General features: G+C 37.1%; 1 protein-coding gene across 1 annotated transcript in view; it reads right to left on the bottom strand.

The window, feature by feature from the left end:
- The window catches only part of LOC109095689 (von Willebrand factor A domain-containing protein 8), a 37604-nt gene that overhangs the window by 6891 nt on the left and 4745 nt on the right, over positions 1–25968 (bottom strand). The window contains 17 exon segments of the mRNA XM_042763291.1: positions 1559–1634; positions 3338–3414; positions 5259–5330; positions 9016–9122; positions 10002–10105; positions 10412–10527; positions 11785–11862; positions 12036–12204; positions 18728–18841; positions 19483–19643; positions 23373–23450; positions 23665–23799; positions 23906–24037; positions 24156–24260; positions 24985–25093; positions 25170–25219; positions 25314–25478. Of these exon segments, the coding sequence (XP_042619225.1) occupies positions 1559–1634; positions 3338–3414; positions 5259–5330; positions 9016–9122; positions 10002–10105; positions 10412–10527; positions 11785–11862; positions 12036–12204; positions 18728–18841; positions 19483–19643; positions 23373–23450; positions 23665–23799; positions 23906–24037; positions 24156–24260; positions 24985–25093; positions 25170–25219; positions 25314–25478 (1848 nt within the window).

The raw sequence follows: 25968 nt of genomic DNA on the forward strand, positions 1-25968 counted from the left end.
GTGTTGCGTTGCATCGCGCCGCATAAACATAAAACCATGTCTGCATTTGTGACTGGAGAAATGACAAACAGCTAGCACTACTCTACACTGCTCAAAACTTGCATTTGAATCATCAGTGGCAAATCCTTTAAATATGAAAATGTACTTACAGGCTGAGAGTCAGCATTATTTGTCAGAACACCGGCATTGTAGGCTACTCTCACAGTCCTCGTCCTCTGTAAAATGCGCTGCACACTGAATATTTGAGTTGAACTGTTCTGGAACAGTGTTGTAAATACAACTTAAACACTGATTTCTAGCTGTGTCCTCTTTTGGAAGGCCAAACAAAGTAGCTTTGCTTTCACAATGAAATGCAGCATCTCCACTACATGGTGCTGCTGGCGGCAGTAATTCTACAGCGAGGATAAAAGTTACGCCTTCTTTCTTTGCGTGAACATTTGCGCGGTGTTATACAAATCTTCCCACACAGTGACGTAGACATGTGGGGGTGTGTTTAAACAAGGCGTTTTAGGAGGGTGTGGACGAGTCTTAACTTTTATAAAGAATATCTCTTTGGGTTTGAGACTTTAGTCTTTGTACCTTTAAGGATCTTATCTATTAACGAACAGCTTGTGACATTCCTAAGAGAAAGGAAAACTTGAAATCGCATCATATGACCCCTTTAACGGAGTGACCAAAGGACTACCGCTATGTAAAAACTTTGGAGTGACTCCCATCAATGCAGAATTGTGACGAATGTCGATTTAGAGTGATGTAAATATTGCATAAATTACCAAATGACTGTTCAGGTCACATTTCAAGACATCAGACCTGTATCTGGTTTAGTAGCACATACGAAAGTGGCCCAAATCAGAATTGAAAAGATTAGATTACATGTGTTTGGTAAATTCAAACTATTATGGGGGTGGAAAAGAAAACAGATCTGGGTCACATATGAGAGAAAAAAAAATGGATTTGAACCACTTTTTTTTTGCAGTCTGAGCATAAGGGGACTGAAACCTCAACTGCATGTTGTCACACATACAGCTCCTCATGTGAAGTGTAAAATAGTTGGAATCAATTCCAGTTGAGTTAAAGTCGGTCGAAAAAAGGTCCACTGTGTATTGTCGGTAGCATAACAATGTATAATACACTTGCAAATCAAGTGAGTGGAATTTGCATGTGCAACTTTTTCGTCTTGTGTGAAAATCCCAATTGCATAAATTCCTATTGGAAATTTCACCAAGCAGAGGTAAATGTGACCACACCTTTAGTGTGTCGTTGAGATAACTTAATACTCTTAAGTTTTTATTCGAGTAAAATATATGTTGCAATGCATTCTGGGATTGTCTCCTCTGACGAGTTCTTAGAACAGCATTTTCAGACTAGGGTCAAAGACTGCATATATAAGACAGTTCACTTGTATTAGTATGAATGGGAGAAATATATTTTAACAACAATGGCAATATAAAAGCTAATTATTACTTTATTTAATCTTGTTGTTTTTATAATATCACACCTCACACTTCACTACTATACACAATGTAAATGGGTGTTCATGCATAAAAGTTGTACTGACCAATGGAGAGTCTTCATAGACAATGATGCCATCTCTCACAGAGGGCTGCAGCGTTAAAGTCTGGACTGTTGTGTCTCTGTTGAAGCATACAAGATCAGAGCTTAGACTGCGATTGTCATGAAACATCACACGTGTACAGTAAATGGAGACTCTGTTCACAGTTAAATCATAGCTAAGATCTCTAGAGAGCGAGATGATTTGTGGATTCATGCTTTTTGGTCCTATAGAATTATAAAGTAATCTGACCTAAATTTTGTGTGATGGACAGAGAGCTCACGGGTTCTTGTGCAGGTTTGAAATGTGACACATATCTCTGTGGGCTTAGTGGAAGGGAGAATCCCTGAAGTGATTACTTTAGGCTAATTTAAGTCTTCCATAATCGCTAAGCGGGCCATAATGCATGTTAGTTTGACTTTGGCTTAACTTTCAAGAAGCAGCTTTCAAGATGACATCAACCTCTGCACCTCATAGATGGGTTAGACACAGTGATATTAGATTCCATGACTTTTCCAGTCGTTTGTGATAAAAGGATAAAAAAAATCAGACTGCACTCACAAAGAACAATCATTGTCAGATTAAACATTTGCAGAGGATGACTAAAAAAATGCATATGGAGTCGTTTTAAATAAGATTTTATGCATTTCATGCCTTTTCAAGGTCTGGAAACACAATTTTAAAAGTTTTTTATAAGTTTGATTTATATTTATATGATTAAGAAGTTTTTTGTTTTTTTGAAAGACATTTTTTATGCTCACCAAGGCTGCATTTATTTGATCAAAAATACAGTAAAACATTGATATTGTGAGAAATTATTACATTCTAAAATAACCGTTTTGCATTTTAATATATTTTAAAATGTGTTTTTTTTCCTGTGATGCCAAGCTGAATTTTCAGCATCATTTGTCCAGTCTTGTCCATCCTTCAGAAATCATGCTAATATCCTGATTTGATATTGTATTTCAGGATATTCAATGACTGCTTACTGGCATTAGAAAATACAGACGGATATGTAACTTATGTCATGTTGGACAAATTTGATTAATAAATTTATACTTTATTCAGCACAGTAATCTGCTGGATTGAGTTTATTTGCATCCTTATGAAATCAAAATATCCCGGACGAGCCCCCAGTATTTTGTCTAACTAGGAAGAATGAAAAGGGACCGGATGAGAACAGAAATAAAACTACAGCTTTTTGAACATTTTCTGCTCTTTATTAAGAGGGACTGTTGAAAGAAGACATCTACTTTTATGATTCACAGAAAAAAAGAAAAATAATAACGGGGTTGGAACAAGGTTAAGGGTGGCAAAATGTATAAGGAGAACTACTCCTTTAACTGTAGTTCTTCAAAGGCAAAAGTGCAACTTAAAAGTTCCCTCTGCTCTGTCGACAGGTGTCCTAATTTAACAGAATTAAAATAGCTCACTCGTGCCTCAGAGAGATCTTTTTATTTCAGGCACTTGGTGAGTCTGCAAAAGGAAGCTTCACCACCTAATAGAAAACACTTGTATGATGCATCCGTGTCCAGGTGTTTGTCGTTCTGATGAATAAAGGTGTCCGCTCTTTTTTTTCTCTGTACTACTCATATAGAAAGAGGATACATTACTCAGTTATTCACTAACTCACTGATGAAAATGTGCAAGTGATGTCAGCGGATATGGGCCATTTCCGGTGCGGCCTCATGACCAGGTACTAATTGAGTCTACAGGAAAGTAGTTTCTGATAATAGGTCTTCCTCTCTGAGAAGGCTTTTTGAGGAGAACTCAAGGGACTTTTACCTGTGAAGCTGAAGATATTCTCTCGGTCTGTTCATGAGATGCAAGAATCGATCAACAATCTTGTTTTTCCCAACGCCCTGTGAACAAAGAAAGAACATAGATCAGAAATAGATTGCCTTCAAATGAAAGTAATATGTGGTCATTTACTAATTCTCATGTCATTCCGACCCTGTATTATTTTCTTTCATTAAAAACAAAGGGAGATGTTAACAGAATATCAGAGTATGTGGAAGTGGATGGTGATTTATACTGTAATGTTCCAAAAAATAAATAAATAAACAAACACACAGCACCATTAAATATAAAAGCAGTCCACATTAGTCATGCACTATATTTCAAGTCTTCTGAAGCCACAGGACAGCTTTGTGAGAGCAACTGAAATTAGTACGGCTGAAATTATAATAATTTCTCTTGGGTTTATTAAATTAACTATTATTGGGGTTCTTATATTCTTATATTTCATTCATATATTTAAGAAAAAAAGCTCCTTTCTTATTAGGTTTCTACACATGTGTTCCAACACATTTTCCATTTCAAAATTCCATTCTTTTCCAGACTCAAATTTCCAAACATCTCGATTTTCAGACCATATATGACATAAATGGTTCACACAGCAGTATTTTCAGCTTTATATTTGGTACATAGCACAGTCATCTGTAAATATTTTAGTTTTCTCAGGGTTTTTCATTGATTTTCTTGCAGACTTTGGCATGCACACAAGATTTTTGTGCCCTAGAGAATCTGTTCATATGCACACGGGAATATTTTGCTCGCTTACACGTTACATTTTCTAGTTTTATACTATAACCCATTTCCTTTGTGTCACTGCAATCTTACTGTATATTTTTAATTTTTGCAAAGGTCCTTTTAGAGCTCTGTAAAATGGTGCTAAGAATATCCTGAGAAAAAAAAAACTTGCAATATAACCTGCATTTTTGCATAATGAAAAGTGCACCTTGGATTAATTCAGATGTATTTGACAGTCAATAAAGAATCATTAAACAGCTGCCATGAGAACATACTCTTTTCATTCTTTTTATAATTTTCTATTATAGAAAACTAAATAGCGGCAAAAGTCTGGAAATGCAATTCTTTTTCCATACTTTTCCAGACCTGGAAATTACTAAAATCAAATTCCATACTTTTCCAAACTGTGTAGGAACCCTGCATTTCCATCTAAAGAGCTCACGTGTCAAGACACAACAATACTGTTACCTTTAATAAATTTCCATCCACTTATTTTATGAAAAACAGAAGCTCAGATATTCTGCAAAATCTCTTGTTTTTCTAGTTTTCCTTTTTTCATCCAAAGCATAGAGCTAGTCAGTGTTTATCATGCCAGTTCAAGCATCACTACACAGACAAAATCAGAGTGTTAGATGTACACTACCTTTCAAAAGTTGGGTCAGTAAGATTTGGGTTTTAAAGAAATCAATATTTTTATTCAGCAATAGTGCAATAAATTAATTTCTACATCACGGTTCCCACGAAAATATTAAGCCACATGGCTGTTTTGAACACTGATAATACCAACAGAATCATTTCTGAACAAACATTTGAACAGTAGTGTATAAACATTAAAGCACGTATTCACTGGTCTCCTATTTCATTTTGTATGTCTAGCACACTCTCATTGGTTCTGTGCATCAATCAGTCTATCCATCTAAACTCTGAAGTGACAGCAGTCAGGACGCCCACTCTTTCCATACACAAACACAGTAAAGCTTCAGGCTTCTAGTGCAGAGTGTGGGCGAGCGCCTGGGTGCCGTAGGGCACACTGAGCTCTAGTTCACCCTCTAGCTGGTGGGCAGATGCTTTACAAATGCAGCTGTGCTTCATGGCACGACGCCAGTGCTCTGGGCTAGTGTACTGTACGTCTCCTCTGCAGACTGTTATCCTGAGGATGGGAATCCTCATTTACCTGGTTCCCCACAAGAAGCAGGTGTTCCCCCAACAGGAAGTCTTTCAGCATGTCCTGCATCACCATCATGTGCTGTGAACAAACAGACAAAACATATTTTATAATGACAGCAGTACAAAACACAGTAGGGTCCAAATATATAAGACCTCATTGGAAATCTGGGATTTCTGTCATTTAAAAAAAAAAAAAAAAAAAAAAAAGTTTGAAAGGGACAATCAAGGTACAAGATATGTTATGAAGGATTACCAACTTTTAACTCTGCTAAAAAATCCAGGTTACAGTAACACTTACAACGAAAGTAAACCAGGACAGGGTTCAAATGGGTTAAAAGGCAACATGTGAAATCCTAGTTTTGTTAAAACACTTGTATATGTAATTTAGTTATAACCAGGTTGTCAAAATCATCTTTTTCAGCTGGGTCTACTTTTCTAGGTGGTTATTATAGGTATTTCTAGGTCACTAATAAAAATAAATGAGCTACTGTTCAAAAGTTTGGGGCTGGATTAATATTACTTAATTTATTATTATTATTATTTATTTATTTATTTTACTTCATGTATTTATTTATTATTTTTCTTCTCTACCCTTACGTCTACCAGGGGGTGGGATGGGTTCTAAATTTGTACAGTTGCTTTTTGCTTGATACTACTGAAAATTCAATAAACAGTTGTTAACAAAAAAAATAAAAAGTTTGGGGCTGGAAAGACTTTTTAAATGTTTTTGAAAGAAGTCTCTTCTGCTCATCAAGGCTGCATTTAACTGATCAAAAATCCAGTAAAACTGTAACACTGTGAAATATTATTGCAATTTAAAAGAACTGTTTAGTATTTGAATATATTTTAAAATGTAATTTATTCCTGTGATGCAAAGCTGAATTTTCAGCATCATAACTCCAGTCATTTATTTGAAACTGTTTTTTTTTTTTTGTATAATTATAAAAGTCTTTTCTGTGACTTTTGATCAATTTAATGCTTCCTTGGTGAATACATTTCTTAATTAAAAAAACATTTGATCATGTAATCTGACATAGTGACTCTCTGAATAGACATTCTAGAATAGACAGCAGAAGTGCTGCTGTAATTTAGGGTAAAAGGTGTTATTTATTAAGTACTAATTCCATTTTTTGTTATGGCAATATAATTTGTACTAAAGAAATGTAACACATTTGCTAAAAAAAAAGGTAAGTTTTTTAACAAAGTGGCCCCAGACTTTTATGGTCCAATGTATGTCATGTGACCGGATCTATCTCAGACTGCTCCAGCAGTAAAACATGAAAAGACTCAAGTAAAGCATCAATTACGTCTGAGAGGGTCACCTACATTTTACAGACACACAAAAGATGAATAGATAAATGGAAGCAGAAATGAATTCTGGTCCGGATATGACACAGGGAATTGAATTTTCTGTTTACGTGGCTGCAAAGGCACAAAGTGCTTTTTCAATATGATAAAGACACATAGGGATGATGCTGTTTGCTGCAAACACACATTATACAACACAAGAGAGGCTAGCGGATGCAAGAGTTTGCCATATTGGGGGGGACGTGTCCTCATTTCCGCCTCAGTGGACTACTGCACTTCTCCTTCTAGTGCTCGAAAGACAAAAAAGCAGGTCATGGAAAAGTGGGACAAGAGCATCTTTTTTTCTCCTCCACCTCTTTCTGGGCCTCTGAAGGGAGGAGAGAGGTGGCAGTGAGGGAGGAATAACTGGGTCATCCCTCGTTCTCTTCTCACATCTCTGAGCAACTCTAGCATGAGACCAAGTGCCACACATACAGTGGCAGCAATACTGACTGTTACTATCGGCAACATTTTATATTTTGTTATTACTGTATGATAGAATGCTAAACAGATCTTTTTTAAATACTACCATTCAAAGGTTTGGAGTCAGTAAAACATGTGAAATGTTTCTGAAAGAAGTCTCTAATGCTCATTGAGGCTGCATTTATTAAATAAAAAGAAATTAAAAAGAGTAATATTGTGAAATATTATTACAATTGTAAATAGCTATTTTCTATTTGAATATATTTCAAGTATAATTTATAACCGTGATGCAAAGCTGAATTTTTAGCAGATATTATTCCTGTCTTCAGTGTCACATTATTCTGTTGTACATGTACACGTTCAATAAAAAAAGTTACATTTATTATCAATAATAATCTGTTTATGATGACTATTTAGTAACTTGCTCATTGCTAATTTGCTAACAAATATAATGGCTGCTACACCACTCTGTCCAAAGTTTCACAGAGTTTTATTATTATTGTTTTTTTTAAAGTGGCAGTACATTAAATATGATGTAGCCTATATAATTTCAGAATTGTAACTTGTCTATTTGAGCAGCTAAATGGGCCAAAAATGTCTCAACTGGTGTTTGTGGGTTGGGCTGGTTTGATAGAAACATTAGCATTAGATGGGGGAGTATTTGAAACTTTTCAACATTTTTGCAATTCTGTTTGATTTAACATATATACAGTAATTGATCGCTATCTAGATGATCATCTGAATAGTTGCACATGAGAAATAATTTGGTTTGTTTGAGCAGTAAGAGGCTTAACTTTGAATACTGAAGATGCTTTAGTGAGAAGTCCTTCAAATCCCTAATAATGAAATATGATTACACCCTGATTGTCTGTGAACCTGCTGTACTTGGATGTGCAAGCGTGTTGGTCAGTGTGTGGGTCATCTCGGAGATCTGACCTTTGAACAAAACACCTAGCTGATTTACAAGGCTTAGACAGAGACAGACTGAGCTTTCCTCACTTCCAGACCAAACCATTTTTGGCGGCCCGTGTGATCGTTATGAAAACTGCAACCTGCAATAATCACAAACGGTCTTCTGACCATGTTAATAAAAACAGGACTGGTGGGTAATGCAGTATGTATGTGCAAATAAGGTGTAAGTGTAGGTTGTTTACGGTTGCCAAGGAATGTTGCATCTTGGTGTTTTAATATAGAATTCAACTGGTGTGTATGTATCTGCTATTCTATTCCATTCCATTCAAACATGGCTCATCCAATCAGGTTTGTGTTTTACTGTTTTATTGTATTTGATTGTACCTGAAGTCTTATAATAATATGAAGAATCTGTTTTCATTTGTTAATTTCTTGTAAATAATAGTTTATTTTAATTATTTAACCACATGAAATGATGCACCTGTATTTATTTAATTCACTGGATCATTAAAATATCAGTAAACTATAATACGATTATCTTAAGTAATATACAAAACATTTTTGGGTTTCAATTTCAGTAAAATAGCCCATTTTCAAGTCTACTGTTAATATGATATTAAATCACTCACGTATGTACATATATATTACAGTATTTATAAATATATTTATCTTTTATTTACTTTTAAAAAAATCTTTTATTTTTATAATTTTAGTTTACGTTTTAGTAATTTTGCGATTTTGTCATTTTTGTTAATTTATTATATTTCTATTGAGTTTATTTTGGTTTTAGTAATTTTAGTACTTCTACTTTTATTTTAGTTTATCTCAGTGCCAAGGTAATTTCAACCCATGTCTCTTTTTTATGTTTTTCAAGTTTTTCATTTAATATTTGTTTTCTTTCTTGCCTAGGTGCATTAAAGGAATAATTCACAAATATTAAAACTCTCATTAAGAAATAAAGTCATAGAGGTTTTTTAATTTAAGAAGGAGTAAAACTGATGACTTTGTGGCCCCATATCTTTTGTGGGTTGCAGAGAAGAGGGCAATGTTTCTCTCTGGTAATGGGCAGATAAGGAGCTCACCTGAACATTCTCATAAAAGAGCACATCCGGGACCTTCATCTTTTCATCAGGGCTGTACACAGGCACAGAGACGTTCCCTATGGTCAGAAGTCCATCTTTTACTGTGCCTAACAGGGGAGAGCAAAAATAAAAAAGAAAAAGTGAGAGATTCTCAAAAAAGCTATTTTACCAGACAAAGATGACTTATTCAGCCGTATCACTGACCAGCTCCTGGGGACACACAAAAACAATCCATTTCCTCCCATGCACTTTTCAGACACCACATCGTACTGTATGTCTCTTACAGACAGCAGGGAAAATTAGACAAAAATATCAGTGCAGGCTAAAATTACTGAGGAACCACTGAAGCTGTCTGAGCCAGGGACGTGTGCAATCCAGAAATAAGAATGACTTTTTGAATTCAGCAGGATGAAGAACTGTAATTCGAACTTAAGGAAGAAGAATTCAATGGAATTAATCAAATTCAAAGAAATTCATATAACTGCTAAGTAGTTCGTATAATGCATTTCATTTATCAGTATGAATCACTCTTATAATCTTGTGATCACACACATAACTAATAAAGTATTTTGAGAAACATTATAATTATAATTCATGTTTGAAATGCAACCTATAGAAATGTGCATATATTGTATAATTATATAATAGCATTATTGAATAGCTTTAATTTCCAATACCTGTTAATAATCTAACGATGTTGGAAGAACTTACCGAAAAGTCATAAAAATGGAGCCACATATCAATATTTAATCAAGATTTAAATTCAGATTCAGGCAATGGTGGACAAGTGGACATTTTGTGGAGCTGCACTGCAGAATTTGATAGAGGTGTTAGTTTTCTGGTATTTACAAAACTTGGACTACTGAAATTCCTGTTGTGTGACCGTGTTGAAATGCTCAGTATTATAATTCAGCATCCATTTAAATTCTCCTGAACTGTGATTAGCGTTGGTCCGATCTCTGGTATGGTGCTGTACTGTAACTCACAGGTGTAGAGATGGCTCTGTTCTGATGCTGGGTCAGGCTGATCCTCTATTGAGCAGTTCACCAGACTCTTCTGAAGAGCTGAGCGAGCCAGGCTGGGCAGAAACCTACAAATCCAAGAAAGAAAGAAAAAAATATATATAATTCCAAATCAACTTTTCCCAGTCTTTCTGAACTTCTCAAGCAAAAAAGGAAATAAGCATCTAAGGTATAGCGTCTCTAGCAGCATCAAACAGAATGATAAATAAATCCCTGATATTGAACAAGATTCATGCTTGCCATTGGTCAGTAACAGCCCTGCCCCAAACTGCAAACCTTGTGCAGAGTTAAAACAGTTTGTGAATATTTTATTTTTAAATGTCATTTAGTTGTTGAGTGGTGGCACTGAGATGAATGCGTTTGAGTTTGTCTACCTGGACAGACAGGCTTTGTTCACAGCATGAGCAACACTCTCCTCTGGATACTGAGAAAGACGTCGACAGATTCTCAGCAGCTGCCTGGTGGACAATGAAGAAGCAAGGGACAGGGCCTGAACACAGCACAAAAACACAAAAAACATTTACTTTTCATCTCACCAAAAGCAAAGCAAAGCAAAAACAACAACAACAAAAAAACAAAGCAAAAACAACAACAACAAAAAAGCAAACAAAACAAAACAACATTTACTTTTCATCTCATCAAAAGCAAAGCAAAACAAAAAACAAAACCAAAGCAAACAAAACAAAAAACAAAACATGAACATAAAACTGTCTCTTAAAGCGACAGATGTTTGTGAGGAAAAGTGTGTTTAAGTCAACACATTGTGAAGCATGATATACTTGTATCTTTTCACTTCGGAAGACACTAATTTAACCACTGGGGCTTTATGGATTACCATTGTTTTTAATTAGTGTGGTTTTTAAAGTGTCATCTTTGGAGGTACTGTACATCATATGGAGTCATGAAGATGTATTATTTTTATAAGAATCTCAGTTTGTGTTCATCTGAAGAAAGTAAGTCATATACATCTGGGACGGCATGAGGGAGAGTACATGATTTTTCATCTTTGGGTGGAGTATCCCTTTAAGATTTTTTTTTAAATCCCTTTAAGCAGCAGACTAAGCACTTTCTAAACAAGAAAACCTGTGTTGTGCTGTCTAAACAGGAACCCTTAACAACTGAGCTGATAAGGCATTGGAAGATTGGAAGAACCTCCAGTCTCTCTGTATGAGCCGCTCTTGGACCACTGGAGTCAGGGAAGGAGCCACAGTCTAAGTGTAAGTGCTGAAGGCATTGATTTGTTCTTCAGAGGTTTTAGGGACCTTAAAGGGATCTGCCATCAGACACGCAATATGGGTTATATGAAGCGACGGGAACACTTTTTGTAAGCGAAGAAAACAAAAATAATGCCTTTATTCAATAATTCCTTTGTCAAGAGTCTCCTCTGTGTCTCTCCATATCACCGTATGCTGTGTATGCTCTTCTGTATCATCCGCGCCACAAGGAGATTTTTGTTTTCTTCGCTTACAAAAAGTGTTCCCGTCGCTTCATATAACCCAGATTGCACGTCTGATGGCAGATGGAGTATTCTGACGACGACTTTCATACCTTCTATGGACCTTGACACTGTTATTTACTTGGCAGTCTATGGGACAGTCACAAGCCTCCCGGTTTTCATCCAAAATATCTTAAATTGTGTTCCGAAGACGAATGAAGCTTTTACGGGTTTGGAACGGCATGGGGGTAAGTGATTAATGACAAAATTTTCATTTTGGGATGGAGTAACCTTTTAAACTGGAAAGCTCACCGTTGGATCGTTGGATTTTCTCAGACTGTGAGTCAGGTGTTGCAGCTGCTCCACTGCTTCTTTGGGGACATTTGGGATCTGTTATAAAAATAATATGTATACAAGACTCAAATCCAAAAAGCGGGCATCCAAGCTATATGATAACTTGATTCAACACAAAATGCAGTTCGTAAACATGTCGGTGTAAGCATATTTAATCAAACAGATTACTGAATTTGACAGTAGATCAGTCTGAAGGTGATGTGACTGACCATGCCCTGGATAACAGCAGTTTCCTCAGCCTTGGCCAGAGGTTTGATGGTGTGAAAGAGGAACATGGTGAGGATCTCCGGGCCGAGCCATTGCTGCGAGGTGCTCCCAACCTGAGGCGGCTCCGCTAGAGCGATGATCCGGAATGACGGATGGACTGGGAAGATGGATCTGTGGAGAAGATCAGCAGTGGTAGTTGAATGGTAGTATATACAGTACTTGTATATATGTATCCTTCTGAGGGATCCGAACATTAGACACAAGTGACTGAAGTTAATATTCAATCAGGTTTCACTTCTTATTAAATACAAATAATAGGCAGTAAACAATGGAGCAGGTGACCTGAACACGGACATTACTGTCACAGCAACTGTCAATCTTTGTTATGATGATCATGATATGTTTCAGGGGGCCGGCATTACCAAAGGCACCTGATCACTGATGACTATATGAGAACAAGAGGAGGTGAAGCCAGTCCGTTCATCTGTCAAAGTGAATAGGATATGCCCATGTCAAGATCCATGCCCTCACTGATCTCTGGCACATTGATATCGTATCGCTGACAATAGCTTGCGCTCGAGCTGCATCCCCACGTAATCCCACTGGACAGCTCCGTCTATTTATAAACAGTGAAGCCCACTGCATGAAATGCATAGATACACCCACCGACACAGAGAGAGTGATCGAGATTCTTCATTATAACACTACTTTAGATCTTCATCAGATCAACTGCCTCCTGTTGCCTAGCAACACCTTCCTACCTTCCCACTCCATGTCCCTGGTTTCAAAGACACCAGCTCCCGTCTCTAACATTTACACATCATTACTGAACGTACCACTTGTTAGCAGTAATCATACACAGGTGCACTGCTATAATCTTTGCCCATAACACTGAATGTCAATGAAAAACTATAAGAAAGACCATTTATGCAAACAAGGTAAAAGAAAGATACAGTGACTAAGGGCTGTCAAGCAAAACACGAAACCAAATCAAACCGGAAAAAAAAAAAAACCTAAAAGAAAGAATAAAACACACACAACCCTTCACTGGAAACATAATTTATGTACACGTTCAAATATGGTGCATCAAGACTCGTTTTGCAGGTTTGACATCAATATTACTAGTCGCCAGTCGTCTGTAATTTATTTCTGTGATCAAAGTTGCATTTTCAGCATCATTACTCCAGTCTCTAGTGTCACATGATCCTTCAGAAATCATACTAATATGCTGATTGGCTGCTCAAGAAAGTTTTCTTATTATTATCAATGTTTAAAACAGTTGTGCTGCTTAATATTTTTGTGGATAAATAGTAAGTTCAAAAGAATAGCATTTGTTTGAAATCGAAATCTTCTGTAACACTATAAATGTCTTTACTGTCACATTTGATGCATAATAAATTTCAATAATTTCTTCCAAAAAAAAAAATCTATACAGTAGTGTATACAGCTTAGAATAAAATACATAAAATGATTTCATAAATAATAATAAATATTGTATTTTAATGACCTTACTTTTATAGCAATGTAAAATTCTGGTTGTGAGGCAAAACCAGTTGAAAACCCATTGTTTTTGTGCATAATTTGCACAGATGTGATGTTAAAACTGTTCAAGTAAGCAGCTCTTATTTCCGTATTGTATGCAATAAGTCTGAAAGACTGAGAGAGAAACCGAACAAGACGCTAATAATAGTTGACTGTGAGAGCACCGATATCCTGTTCCCAAGCGCGGTGTTGACCTCAGGAGGTCAGAGACAGCAGCCCTGTCCACGCAGCTGAGCAAAGTGTGACTTTTAGAGGCCTCCTCATTAAGATGTCTGTACAGTGAGAAGTGTGTATGTGAGTCTGAGGCCGTCAGGAACAGAGGCTTGCTAATTAAGAGCAGTGTTGGAACCACATGAAGAGACCACAAGTGAAGTCTGAGACGTGGACTTGAAACACAGGAAGAGGACGTGGCTTTATTTCAACCTCAGACGCGCCACCACAAACATCCTTCCTACCCGTCTAGGTGGGGCTCCACCAACAGGACGCAAATATACATCCAACAGCACTGATTTCTTCACCATGACGCTCACAGATTAGTCATTTCTCTGATCAGGTGCTGATAAGCAGTGGTTAAGATTACAATAATGTCATGTCATATCTAAGAGCAAGATGTAAATTAAGCCTCAGAGATTATTTACGTTTAGTATAACTAAGATATAGTTCTTTACAAAATTTTAAATGATTTTTATTGTTGTATTTTCATTTTAGCTACATTTTTCATAATTTTGTTCTGTTTTTGTTTTTTCAGATTGTTTTTTAATTTTAATTATTCTAGTATATCAAGTTAAACGACATAAAAAATAGAAATGTTGCTTTGACAACTAGCTGAAATTAAATGTGTTAAAAAGCTAATACACACACACCTATATATTTCACAATATATTTTGATAACCAACCAGACATAAACTGTGTTAAAAGAAAAGAAATGGTGAGTAAAAAACCCAAAATAGATTTAGTTAGTTTGTGAAGCATGTGATATGGGCTGTCTGTGAAAAAGCTTTTACACAGACTTTGGAATCGCAGGACATGATGAATCAGCCACTCAAAAGCTGATTGCTGATCCCTGCGGATGGCCAACATACAATAAGACACACTGATTGTCGTACTCATTCTCATGGCGTTTCAAACCCGTATGATTTTCTTTCTTCTGTGGAACACTAAAGAAGAAGTGCTGATCACTCTTTTCAGTGATTGCAATGAGTGGGGACTGAGGCTATTGAGTTTCAAAAGGAATGCAATGGCACCATAAATGTCTCATAAAGGGTATAGGATTCATGTGCTAAATTTAAAGTCTTCTCAATAGGATATATATTTAGTTGATTTGAGCATAAGGATGGAGGGGGGGGGGGTGAACTCAGTACAAATTTGGGAAGATGTGTTTCTTCTTTTGTATGGCCCAGAATAAAGCAAGTCAAACAGGTATGGAATGGTATGAGGTGAGTACATGATGATAGGATGTTCATTTTTGAATCCACCATCATGGAGTTCATTTGGTTTCTAAATGTGAAAAAAAGTAACCTGATCTGAAAAAGTCACAAGAATGTATAAACATCTATAAACAAATTCAGCAGTCATACTCAGTTATTAAATTACAAAAATAAGACTTGAATTATTAAAAACTTTAGTTTAACTCTCCATTAAAAAAAAAAAAAAAAAAAAAAAAAATGCAACAATATGCTGTGGCATACAATTTCTCAACCAATTTTAAATTACACATCTGAAGGCAAGAAGGGACAGACCGAAATAAACAGCGAGTGTCATGGTGTTAAGTGACAAAACCTATAAAATCAGCCCTCGGTTTAAATTGAGCTGGACTGTCGGGTGGGCAGTTTCCTGTTATTGCGGTCTGGAGATGAAAGCAGCCATTGTCATGGGCTGAAATACATCTCATCGTTACTCAGTGTTTCTCACAGAAACGGACGCTCGGTCTAGACTCTCTGTCACAAGGTTAGTTGTCCTGAGGTAGAGTCTCTCTATAGTTAGAGTTAATTAATCAACACCTCCTATGTGGCTTTGGTCATCAGACACTTCAGAACATTCACTATTCATTCGGCATTCAGGACTGCAGCCTCTTCAGTTCAAATGAGACTGAGAACCGGACGTGACAAATGGATTTATTGAATGATCTGAATGCACATAATATCACCTTTACAGACCTGTTTTACAAAAGGCTTGGAAAAAATATAGGCATGGACAACTTTTTCCAGGTCCCTGGCTGGAAGAATTTGTTTCAGTTTGGCTATTGCCCCTAGATAGAAGAAGCAATTACGAACCACTGTCTTTATTTGACGATCAAACATAAAGTTGAGTCAAAAATGACTCCCAAGTTCTTTAATTGATCCTGTAGGCTCACCTTCCATGGACACAAGTTATCATTTACCATCAGGCTACCAGCTGAGCAACCAAAAATAATAACTTCTGTTTTATTTTCATTCAACTGAATGAGATTTTCAGCCATCCACAACTTCACTTCCTCCAGACACTTAAGGAATAGGGCATTAGGATCCTTACTACTGGGTCTCAACGGCAAGTAGACTTGAGTGTCATCAGCATACAGATGGTAAGAAATACCATACTTCTTAAAGATCATTCCCAAAAGAAGCATGTACAGTGAAAACAGGACTGGACCCAAAATAGACCCTTGCGGGACCCCGCAGGTATTAGGTGCAGAGGCAGAAAAATAGTTACCGATCTTCACTGAAAAAGATCTACTTTCCAAATAAGGAGCAAACCATTTTAAGACCATCCCCTGGATACCAACAAATTGCATTAAACAAGTCAAAAGGATCCGGTGATCAATGATGTCAAAAGCTGCTGACAAATCTAGTAAAATTAATGCTGCATGATTACTGCATCCGTAATCAAGAGAAGCTCATTAACAACCCTTAAGAGGGCTTATTCTGTACTGTGTCCACTTCTAAAACCCGACTGAAATTTATCTAAAGTATTATTTTTTTGTTAAAAAAGTGGTTAATTGTTTCAGCCCATTTTTTCAAGTACCTTAGACAAGCCAGGCAATTTTGAAATTGGCCAATCATTTTTTAAATCATATGGATCCAGTCTTGGTTTTTTAAGATAAGGCTCAACAATAGCTTGCTTAAAGCAAAGTGGTACAATACCATTCTGTAAACTACTATTAATAATGGATAAGATACTTGGGCTGATAATATCAACACCTTCCTTAAGAATGCACGTAGGACAGGAAGATCGCTTTAAGTGAAGCATATCATCTCTAACATCAGAGTGTGACACCAGTTCAAACTGACCAAAAGGATCCGCTCCAGTTATTTCTATTAGCACTGGGTTGGTGGCCATACATGGTGGGTTATTAGCAATCGTATCAGACAAGTAGCTTGCTTTGTAATATTTTACAGCCTTTAGGTAATTTTGGTTTCTAAATTCTCGTCTCAGTGCACGAGTCTGTTCATTTAGCGATGGTTGAAATTTTCTTTCCTTCATTTTATATGGGGTAATGGAGTCCATGATGTTCATACAGACAGAATTAAAGGTCGTAATCAACCCATCTGGATCAACAGAGGGAGATGCAGACTCAATACATGGAATATGTGGAGAGGCAATAAAGGCATTTAGAAATTCTGAAGTTGTAAATGAGGTGAATATACAGGAATATACCATAGACTTAGCAGCAGAAGGACATACACTTGGGAGGTTCACACTGAATACCACCAGCGAATGATCAGAAAAACTATGTGGCAAGATATTAAGATCGTAAACTGAAATTCCCAAAGACAGAACAAGATCAAGGGAATGGCCAAGTTCATGAGTGCTACTCATAACAGATTGAATCAAATTAAAAGAGTCCAATATTTCTAAGAAGTCAGCTACCATGGGTTTTCCTGGGCAGCAAACAAGGACATTAAAATCGCCCACAATTAAGACTGAATCAGACAATAGTACAATGTGGGATAAAACAAAAATCAGAAAATTCTTCAATGAAGTCTTTGTGATACTTAGGTGCACGATAAAGTTAAACATTAACACAAAAGTGTCCAAAAGTGTTAAAGTCCAACATCATCACTTGGGCTTCAAAACTCTGATAGTTCGTAAAAGGCAATAAACGACATTTAACACGCATGTTAAAAATAACAGCAAGGGCACCGCCTTGACCAGAGTTTCTAGGAGAACTAAAAAAGTCACAAGCAGCTAGTGTATCTTCCATAATAGGGATAAGATAGACAGAATTTAGCCAAACAAATGTGCAACATGATCTACAGTGAGCCGCTGTCCAAATGAGGAGCTCAATAGCCATGTGATGCTGTAGGGTAGGCTTCTTTATCTTTTATTTGTTTGCAAGAAAAAAAAAAAAAAAAAAAAAAAAAGAGAAACACGGAGGAGCAATAGCCTTCTTTTTTACTAAACATGGTCTGAAAATTGAATAAATATAACATTTACACTGAATATGTTGTTATTACTGCTTACTGTTTTATAATGTACTACAATACACAGACTGTATCTGCAAGTACGTGCACTAGGTATAAATAGCATCTATCTACGATTTATTGCATGGATAATACTTATTCTGCTGTTATAACCTAATGCAAATAGCATCTTTAAACCTTAATGTATTTACTTAAGGATTTACATCCTTAATGTATTTATGCATATAATTTGAGTGAACTATCCCTTTAATAAAGTCAACTGAGATACACTGAATATGCCATAATCATCTGACTGCTGAGAGATAGTTCATAAAAAAGGAGGGCTGCTATGAATGTGCTGCATTCTCACATCACCCCCACGAACACATGCAGGTGTTGATTAGTGTGAGATTCCCATTCTGTTGCATGATCGTGGCACACTGCCGAGTCACAGCAGCAGTTAACACTTTGCAACTGCTGCTGGAACTGGGACCCATGGATGGATGGAGCTCTCGTGAGAAATGACAGGTGCTGGCTGGGTTTCTTAAAATGCAAAGCAGAACACTGGTCTCATATAAGTACTTAATTTCTATGGCACGCTTCCCAAAAGCATTACCTCAGCTGGACATAAAAACATTTATAAATTAACGAGAGCCTCGGACCATTCCTAAAGCCATTATGTGCTTATCCAACTTAAATGTTTTTTTTTTTTTTGGCTTGCTCTCAATTGTTGATTGGAGCAGATTCATGCATTTGTCTGATGAAAATTTTACCTGTCTTGCAGCTCCTGGTGAGTGAGCTTTAGTTCGTCTTTTAGAGTCTGGTAACGGTCCCACCTCAGCAGTCGAGTCCCGTCATACAGAGCTAGCTCTCGGTCATGCAGCAACCTGAGACGGTAGACAGGCCAGATTAATCTCCAAACAAATCAAGGACAAAGAGCGACGACCAGCAATCCGCTCCAAAGTGAAAAACTCAAGCACAGAAATAGCAGTGCTGGGGTTTTCACACCAAGAGTGTGTCCTCAAGATAAAAATAAAAATAAAAACTGCCAAAAGACCAAAAATAAAAGGATAAAAAAAAAATACTGCATAAAAAAAAAAGTCTGTTAACAGACATTTATGAACAGAACACAATGTTCTAACCAATGTCCTTGATGTAACAAGTTTCCAGTGTCAACTAATTTGTCCACCTAATATTATTATTATTAATTTATTGTCATTATTATTAGTTGCAGTAATTTAATATTATGAACATTTAAATTACTGCTAAATTATTATTACTACTAAAATGTTCATAATAATAATAAATTATTATTATGAACATTTGAATTATTATTATTATAAAAAAAATTATTAAAATTAAATATTTTTTATATCATTAATATTATTATTAGTAGAAGCAGTAGTAGTAATAATTTATTGATATAATGAACATTTGAATTATTATCATTAATTCACACAGCGATCTACCGACGTTTTATGTTGTGTAGTGTGATCTAGGCTTAAGTGTAATCTGGATTGAGGCTGACCTGGAAAGCACAGCCAGAGTGCCCAGGTTGACGCGGTGGATGCCGTCCAGCAGCACCAGCTTGCCCTCCTGAGCAGCAGTGACCAGCGGGGAGGCCCTCCAGGCTGTGTCTCCATTAGGCAGGGTGTACCTCTGCTGGAGGAGGTCCCGCGCAGTCATGTCCTACCACACACACACACAGAGACAATGCCTGTCATTTAGTGTATCCTGTAGTATGCTGATAAAGAGGGCAGGGGTGAAAGAAGGACAGAGGTGTGTGTGGACAGGTCAGTCATTCACACTGTATGATCACTCAAGGGCTTTGCATGGATTTGGAAATGTATGGGCAGTGACTGAGCTTATATAATAATACAATACATCCACCGTGACTCAAGATTTAAGCAAAGGGCTGTGCCATGATCTCATGTAGCAACCAACTTTTTTTAATAAATACGGTGTGAAATGAAAATGTTTAATTAATTTAATTTTTGTACATAGTATTTTATAACTGTTTCGTTTTTTTTTTTTTTTTCTCAGATTGTTGAACTGCAATCTTCAGCATACTATATATAAGAAAATACTATATACATATTTAAATACAGCAAGGATGCATTACAATGTTTTAAACATCGATAATAATAATTTGATTTCTGAAGGATCATGTGACATTGAAGACTGGAGTAATGCTGCAGAAAATTCTGCTTTGCATCACAGGAATAAATTACATTTTAAAATATACTCAAATAGAAAACAGTTTATTTTTAATATACAAAATATATTACTGTTTTACTGTATTTTTGATCAAATAAATGCAGCCTTTGTGAGAAGAAATTTCAAATTCAAAAACATTAAAACATCTATCACTAGCTTCAAGCACGTTCAAATATTACACAATTTTCAATGGCAACTTCACACAGATAAAGCTCCACGTGTCAAAGTCCATGTTTTATTCTTGTTATTATACACTAAATTCAAAAAAGCATTAAAGGGATACTCCACCCCAAAATGAAAATTGTCGTCATTATTGACTTACCCCCATGTCGTTCCAAACGCCACAAGGAAAATACACATACAAACAAATCAAACCTAAATACACAAAGAAACAGCACAACAATACGGTGCGGATCACACAGAAGAGCACACACAGCATACGGTGATATGAAGAGACACAGAGGAGACTGTTGACAAAGGAATTATTAAATAAACTCATTATTTTTGTTTTCTTCGCTTACAAAAAGTGTTTCCGTCGCTTCATATAACTCAGATTGCATGTCTGACGGCAGATGGAGTATTCTGATGATGACTTTCATACCTTTTATGGACCTTGACACTGTTATTTATTTGGCAGTCTATGGGACAGTCACAAGCCTCCCGGTTTTCATCCAAAATATCTTAAATTGTGTTCCGAAGATGAACGAAGCTTTTTCGGGTTTGGAACAACATGGATGAAAGAAAAAAACCAAAAAATTTTCAACATATGTTTTATCATCCCTAAAAAATATGAAAATATGATCAGTTGAACTTTTCCACTGTTTACCAAACTGTTTGAGGGAAATTCACATTAACTTTTAAGGCAAGAAAAACACTGAAAAGTTATCTAAAGGTGAATCTACACAGGGAGAACAAAATTATCATAAGTGGAAACACAAGACATTATTGCTTGTCAAAGTAAGTGCCAAGACTCTTTTTCTGGCTTGTGATAGCATTTTTTCCACAACTGAAAGCACTGTATGTCATCAGGGACGAGCAGAGGCCCATACGAGTTCATAAAAGGGCTTCAGAGGGCTAACAAGATGAATTGCACATCTTTTCCCCATACACTACGACCTCTTGCTCTCACCAGGCAAAAATAACTTAAGCATGATGCACAGACAGCTTCCTTTTCCTGCTCTATTCTCACTGAGTCAAAGGAATTCCTGACATTCCAGTACAAACGCACAGTGTTTTACTACCTGCGGCGCTAATGTTTACACACTGCTCTGAGCGGCTCTTCACAGTCTGTACGAGGTGCATCTAAACACGAGCATGCTGCGATCAGACCCAGATGCTGACGGGTCGCTCAGCACCCGGCCGCTGGTCACACAGCAAGAGCTCTTCACATCAGCTCCTCACCACATTTCGTCTGAAGTCTCAGTCAACATTTTGGTTTAAGTTTTACATTAAAGGGATAGTTCACCCCAGAAAATGAAATGTTGCTGAAAATGTACTCACCCTCAAGTCATCCAAGATGTTTTTATCAGCTTTTTGGACTCTCATTCTGACGGCACCCATTCACTGAAGTGAATCCATTAGTGAGAAAGTGATGTAATGCTAAATTTCTCCAAAGCTGTTCTGATGAAGAAAAACTCATCTACTTACTGAATAACCTGAGGATGAGTACATTTTCAGCAAATTAAATTTTTTGGGGGTGAACTATTCCTTCAACCGAAAATAAATACAAAAAATAAGAAGTACAAGAACATTTACAGAAGTCCTTTTGTGACGCATCACATTTGATTATTTAAATAATTTTGTTTATTGTCATTTTGGATATAATGTACATTTGGGTGTGTTTTCTTACATTTGATGTAATTTAGTTAATGTTTTTTGTATTATTTTAGCATTGTGTGTCACCCTGCTGGTGTTTTGTGTTTGTGTGTATGACCCTGTGCACTTACGATGAACTCTGATTTATCAAGTGGTTTCTTCTCTACCCGCTGTATTATCATGGTGGTTATCAGAACAATATAGGTAAAAGCTGATTTGGTAGTTTATTCTTCTTTTTACTGTAAATTTACCAAGATAATTTTTAAAGTGGATGCATTGCTTTCTCTGTAAAGGACATATATGATGCCAAAACATGGTATCTTAAAAGGCATTTGTCTTTTTTAATAGCATTTACACTGGGAGCACAACTATGATGCCTTAAAAGGCTGCCTGCGTAGTCGGCTGACAAGATTTTGTGTTCTGAAAGCAGAATAGGGCCAATGCTGTTAATGATAACTAGGGGAGATCAAGGACAGTGCATGACTCTGATCCCAGAATAGAAACGACCCAAGAACACATGGCTATTTAAGGACTCGAGCTCAAAAATATTTTGTGTGGTCTTACTAGAATCACAAATTTTGAAAACACTAATGATTGCTGATGGAAACTCAGGGAGATCGGTGACCCCTGTGGTGCATGAACTCTGTGTGCTGATGCCCAGGACAACACTGAGCTTTCCATTTGGATGGTGAAGTCATTTGAATTTGGATAATTGGAAACATTGGTGAAATTGTATACATTTATACGATTTGAGTCATATGAAAATGCACAATTTTTAGATAAAACTAGAATAAAAAAGTTAAACTTTAGAAGGAAACAATTTATACACATTTTGTGGTGAATTTGTTCAGATTTGAGTTGCATAAAAAAATAAAAAACAAACAAAGAAAAACTAAGCATTAAGGTCCACCCCTAAACAAAACCATCGGCGGTGTGTAAGCACATTCCACAAACAAATTAAAAATTAGATTCAAACAAATTTCCCACCAATTCACTGAAAAACGCAAAACGCTTATGACCTGCCATGAGAGTGTGTTGTAATTTCTAAATGAGGCTGCATCCACATCACTAGATGTCAGTACAAATCTAAGACGACTGCTATATCAGCATTAAAATTATGCACCTTTAAAGCAATATTTTCAGGTTCACTACCAGAAGAACTCTACTGACAGCATCAATGACACACCACCACAGAAAATAACACGTTGACTACTGTAGAATAAACTAAACTATATTTTTGCCAACGGCTTCGGCACAACCATTTTCTATTGAAATCGAAAACATCTGCAGCGTACAGCTTAACCTGTACTGATCCTTACTTTAAAATGTTAACATTTTGTCTTGGGATTGATTAGTTTTTCTTATTTTCTTACGTTTTGACATTACCTGATAAAGCATAATTGGTTCAATGCTGTAGCCCAGCATTTCAGCAAATTCTCTTGCAATCACGGATTTGCCACAGCCCTGAAAAAACAAGGAGAAACAGCTTTAGCCAAACCACTAAACAAGCATATGATATACATTCTTCATCTGATCTAATCTTATTCAGACGCCTATGATCTTCCTGCATTACCTTAACAGGCAATATGAAAAGTGAGCTATTGTTCGAAACACATCAACTTTCTAGTTCAAAGTGCATTTGCTCAGTGAGGGTGGCCACAGGAAGTTGCCTGTGTACCTTGGCTCCGATCAGACAGATGTCTTTGACGAGGTGGGACCGCATCATCTCGGCCAGCAGGCGGTCGTGGGTGGGGGTGCTGATGAACGCGGGACTGCTTTTGGGTGGGCGACTTGGCCGCGTCCCTGCAGGAACCTGCGGAGAAACCACAGCGTTTCCTTTAGAGGGAAGAAACGGTTCCTCTAATGCACATTTCCAAATAAAGCACAAAGCAAACGTAGCACCGTGGCTGCGTTCTGACCTGAAAGGTGATGTTCTGGTTGGTTATGTTGAGGGTGACAGCTGCCTGTCCTGCGGGATCTCCGTTCACAGACTCAACGCTCACCACTGCAGTCGGAGAAGGTTTCGTGCTCCCATCAATTAACTCAAACCTCTGAGAAGACAGTCTCTCTTAGTGGAAATCATACAGTGGGTATAGAAAAGAATCACCCCCCTTTAAAATAATCACATTTTGAAGACAGACACAGCTTATAGAGTATTGAGAGACTTACACGGAGCACCCCCTCTACTGCCGTACGGCCTTCCTTTCCCAGCATGACCTCGTACGGGTAAAGCCTCTGCACCAGCTGCTGCGCTGACAGCATGGGGAACAAGTTCTGCAACAGATACAAATGCTCTTCAGCAATATCTACAAATCAAATGCCTCTACAGATGTAAATTAGATTTCAGCATAATCACATTCAGAATATCTCTCCATCATGTTAAAGGTGAGGCAGGTCAGCTATTTTCAAAGGCTTGATTGTGTTTATGGGGTGCACTGTAAAGTGTTCATACCTCGTTAAAAAAAAAAAAAAAAGTGTTATTTTAGCATATTTTACCTTTATTCTACACTGCTGTTTTCGCTCTCTTAAAAACCTACATCACATTTCCAAATGTCACGCCCCCTTACCATTACGGGTACACAACCGGGCTCAGATTGGTCTAATGCACATTATCTGGAAACGTCATGCCCCAAACAAACCCAGGTGCATGTTCCCGGGGGCAGGGTTTATGTAAACATCAGGGGAAGTGATGTCACAAACCCAGGAAGAAGCTTGATGTAGTCCCTACCTGCCTTTTTTTGTAGTCCTTAAACAGCGGTTTCTTTAAAAGAAAATATCTCGATTTGCACTGAACTGTGAGTGTCGTAACTTTGCAGATGTTGTTTATTCTCTTACAGCGACATTACATTCTGACTAAAGTTAAAAAGGTGAATTCATAATCAACCACCCCTTTAAACTCCATTTGTTGCTGCTAGTGAGATTACAGCAAACTGAAAGCAAACTGACACACTTCATTGTTAACCATTATGTAGGATACTTCACGCAGTCTGCTACTCACTAGAACTGCGAGGGCAGCTGGGAGATTGTCCACAGGGAAATCAGGCAGACTTAAGCTGGCAGACTCCTGAGAACAAAGTGTAGTGGCGAAAGACAACAGCTGGGACACCCTGAGATGGAAGAAAATCGTTTCAGCATTCAGTCTGCAACATGGCCAATGAAATCCATGTTTGAAAACCACTGTACCTTTCAGGAGGCACATTTGGTCCAATTGTGTATAGATGCTCTAGCTGGTCCTTTAAAAAAAAAAAAAGAGCATAAACTGTTAGACACTAGTGACACTACACATTTATCAGTACATCTCACATGCATAACGGTGTCTGAAAGCACCTTGAAGGGAAGGTAGTAGACGTCTCTGGCCTGGAAGCGGGAGCGGAGAGGTGGATCCAGCGGGTTTCCTTTGTATCGGGGAACAGGCAGGCCGAGAGCAATGACCCGAAAATCCTCACTCACCCGAACAATCTTCCACGCATCCAGCTCCTCTTTAGTGTGCTCCTATTAGATCAATACCAACATGGCAAACAGGACACACTGGTAAACATATGTTAACAATGTAAATATTATAAAGTTATTGTAAACTGTTACCAACATCTCTATCTGAGACCTTATATTTCATCTTACACCTGATATTAAGATATTTACATTTCTGTTGATCCGATCACAAGTGGACAACACAAGTGTAAAACCCACAGAGTTAGGTGTAGTTCTGTGGCTATCAGAGAAGAAACGAAAGCTGATGCTCTCCATATCGTTTTCTGTTGTCTCCTTTTGCATTCATATAATGTGTGACATTGTGTGAGCTTGTATTTAGTAATATTAGATGAAGAGATTAATAACATCCCATATATAACACCAGCCCATAACCCCTCCCCCTCAAAGAAATCAGGACCACCAGGTGTAAACAGGAATGTGTCTCCCTCGTCTACTTGTGATGCGACTGGCCAAAATGCTTCTTAAAAGCAGGTGTAAACAGGGCCAAAAAGCA

This window comes from Cyprinus carpio, chromosome A9 (assembly GCF_018340385.1).
Source record: "Cyprinus carpio isolate SPL01 chromosome A9, ASM1834038v1, whole genome shotgun sequence".
In the NCBI taxonomy this organism is placed as follows: domain Eukaryota; kingdom Metazoa; phylum Chordata; class Actinopteri; order Cypriniformes; family Cyprinidae; genus Cyprinus; species Cyprinus carpio.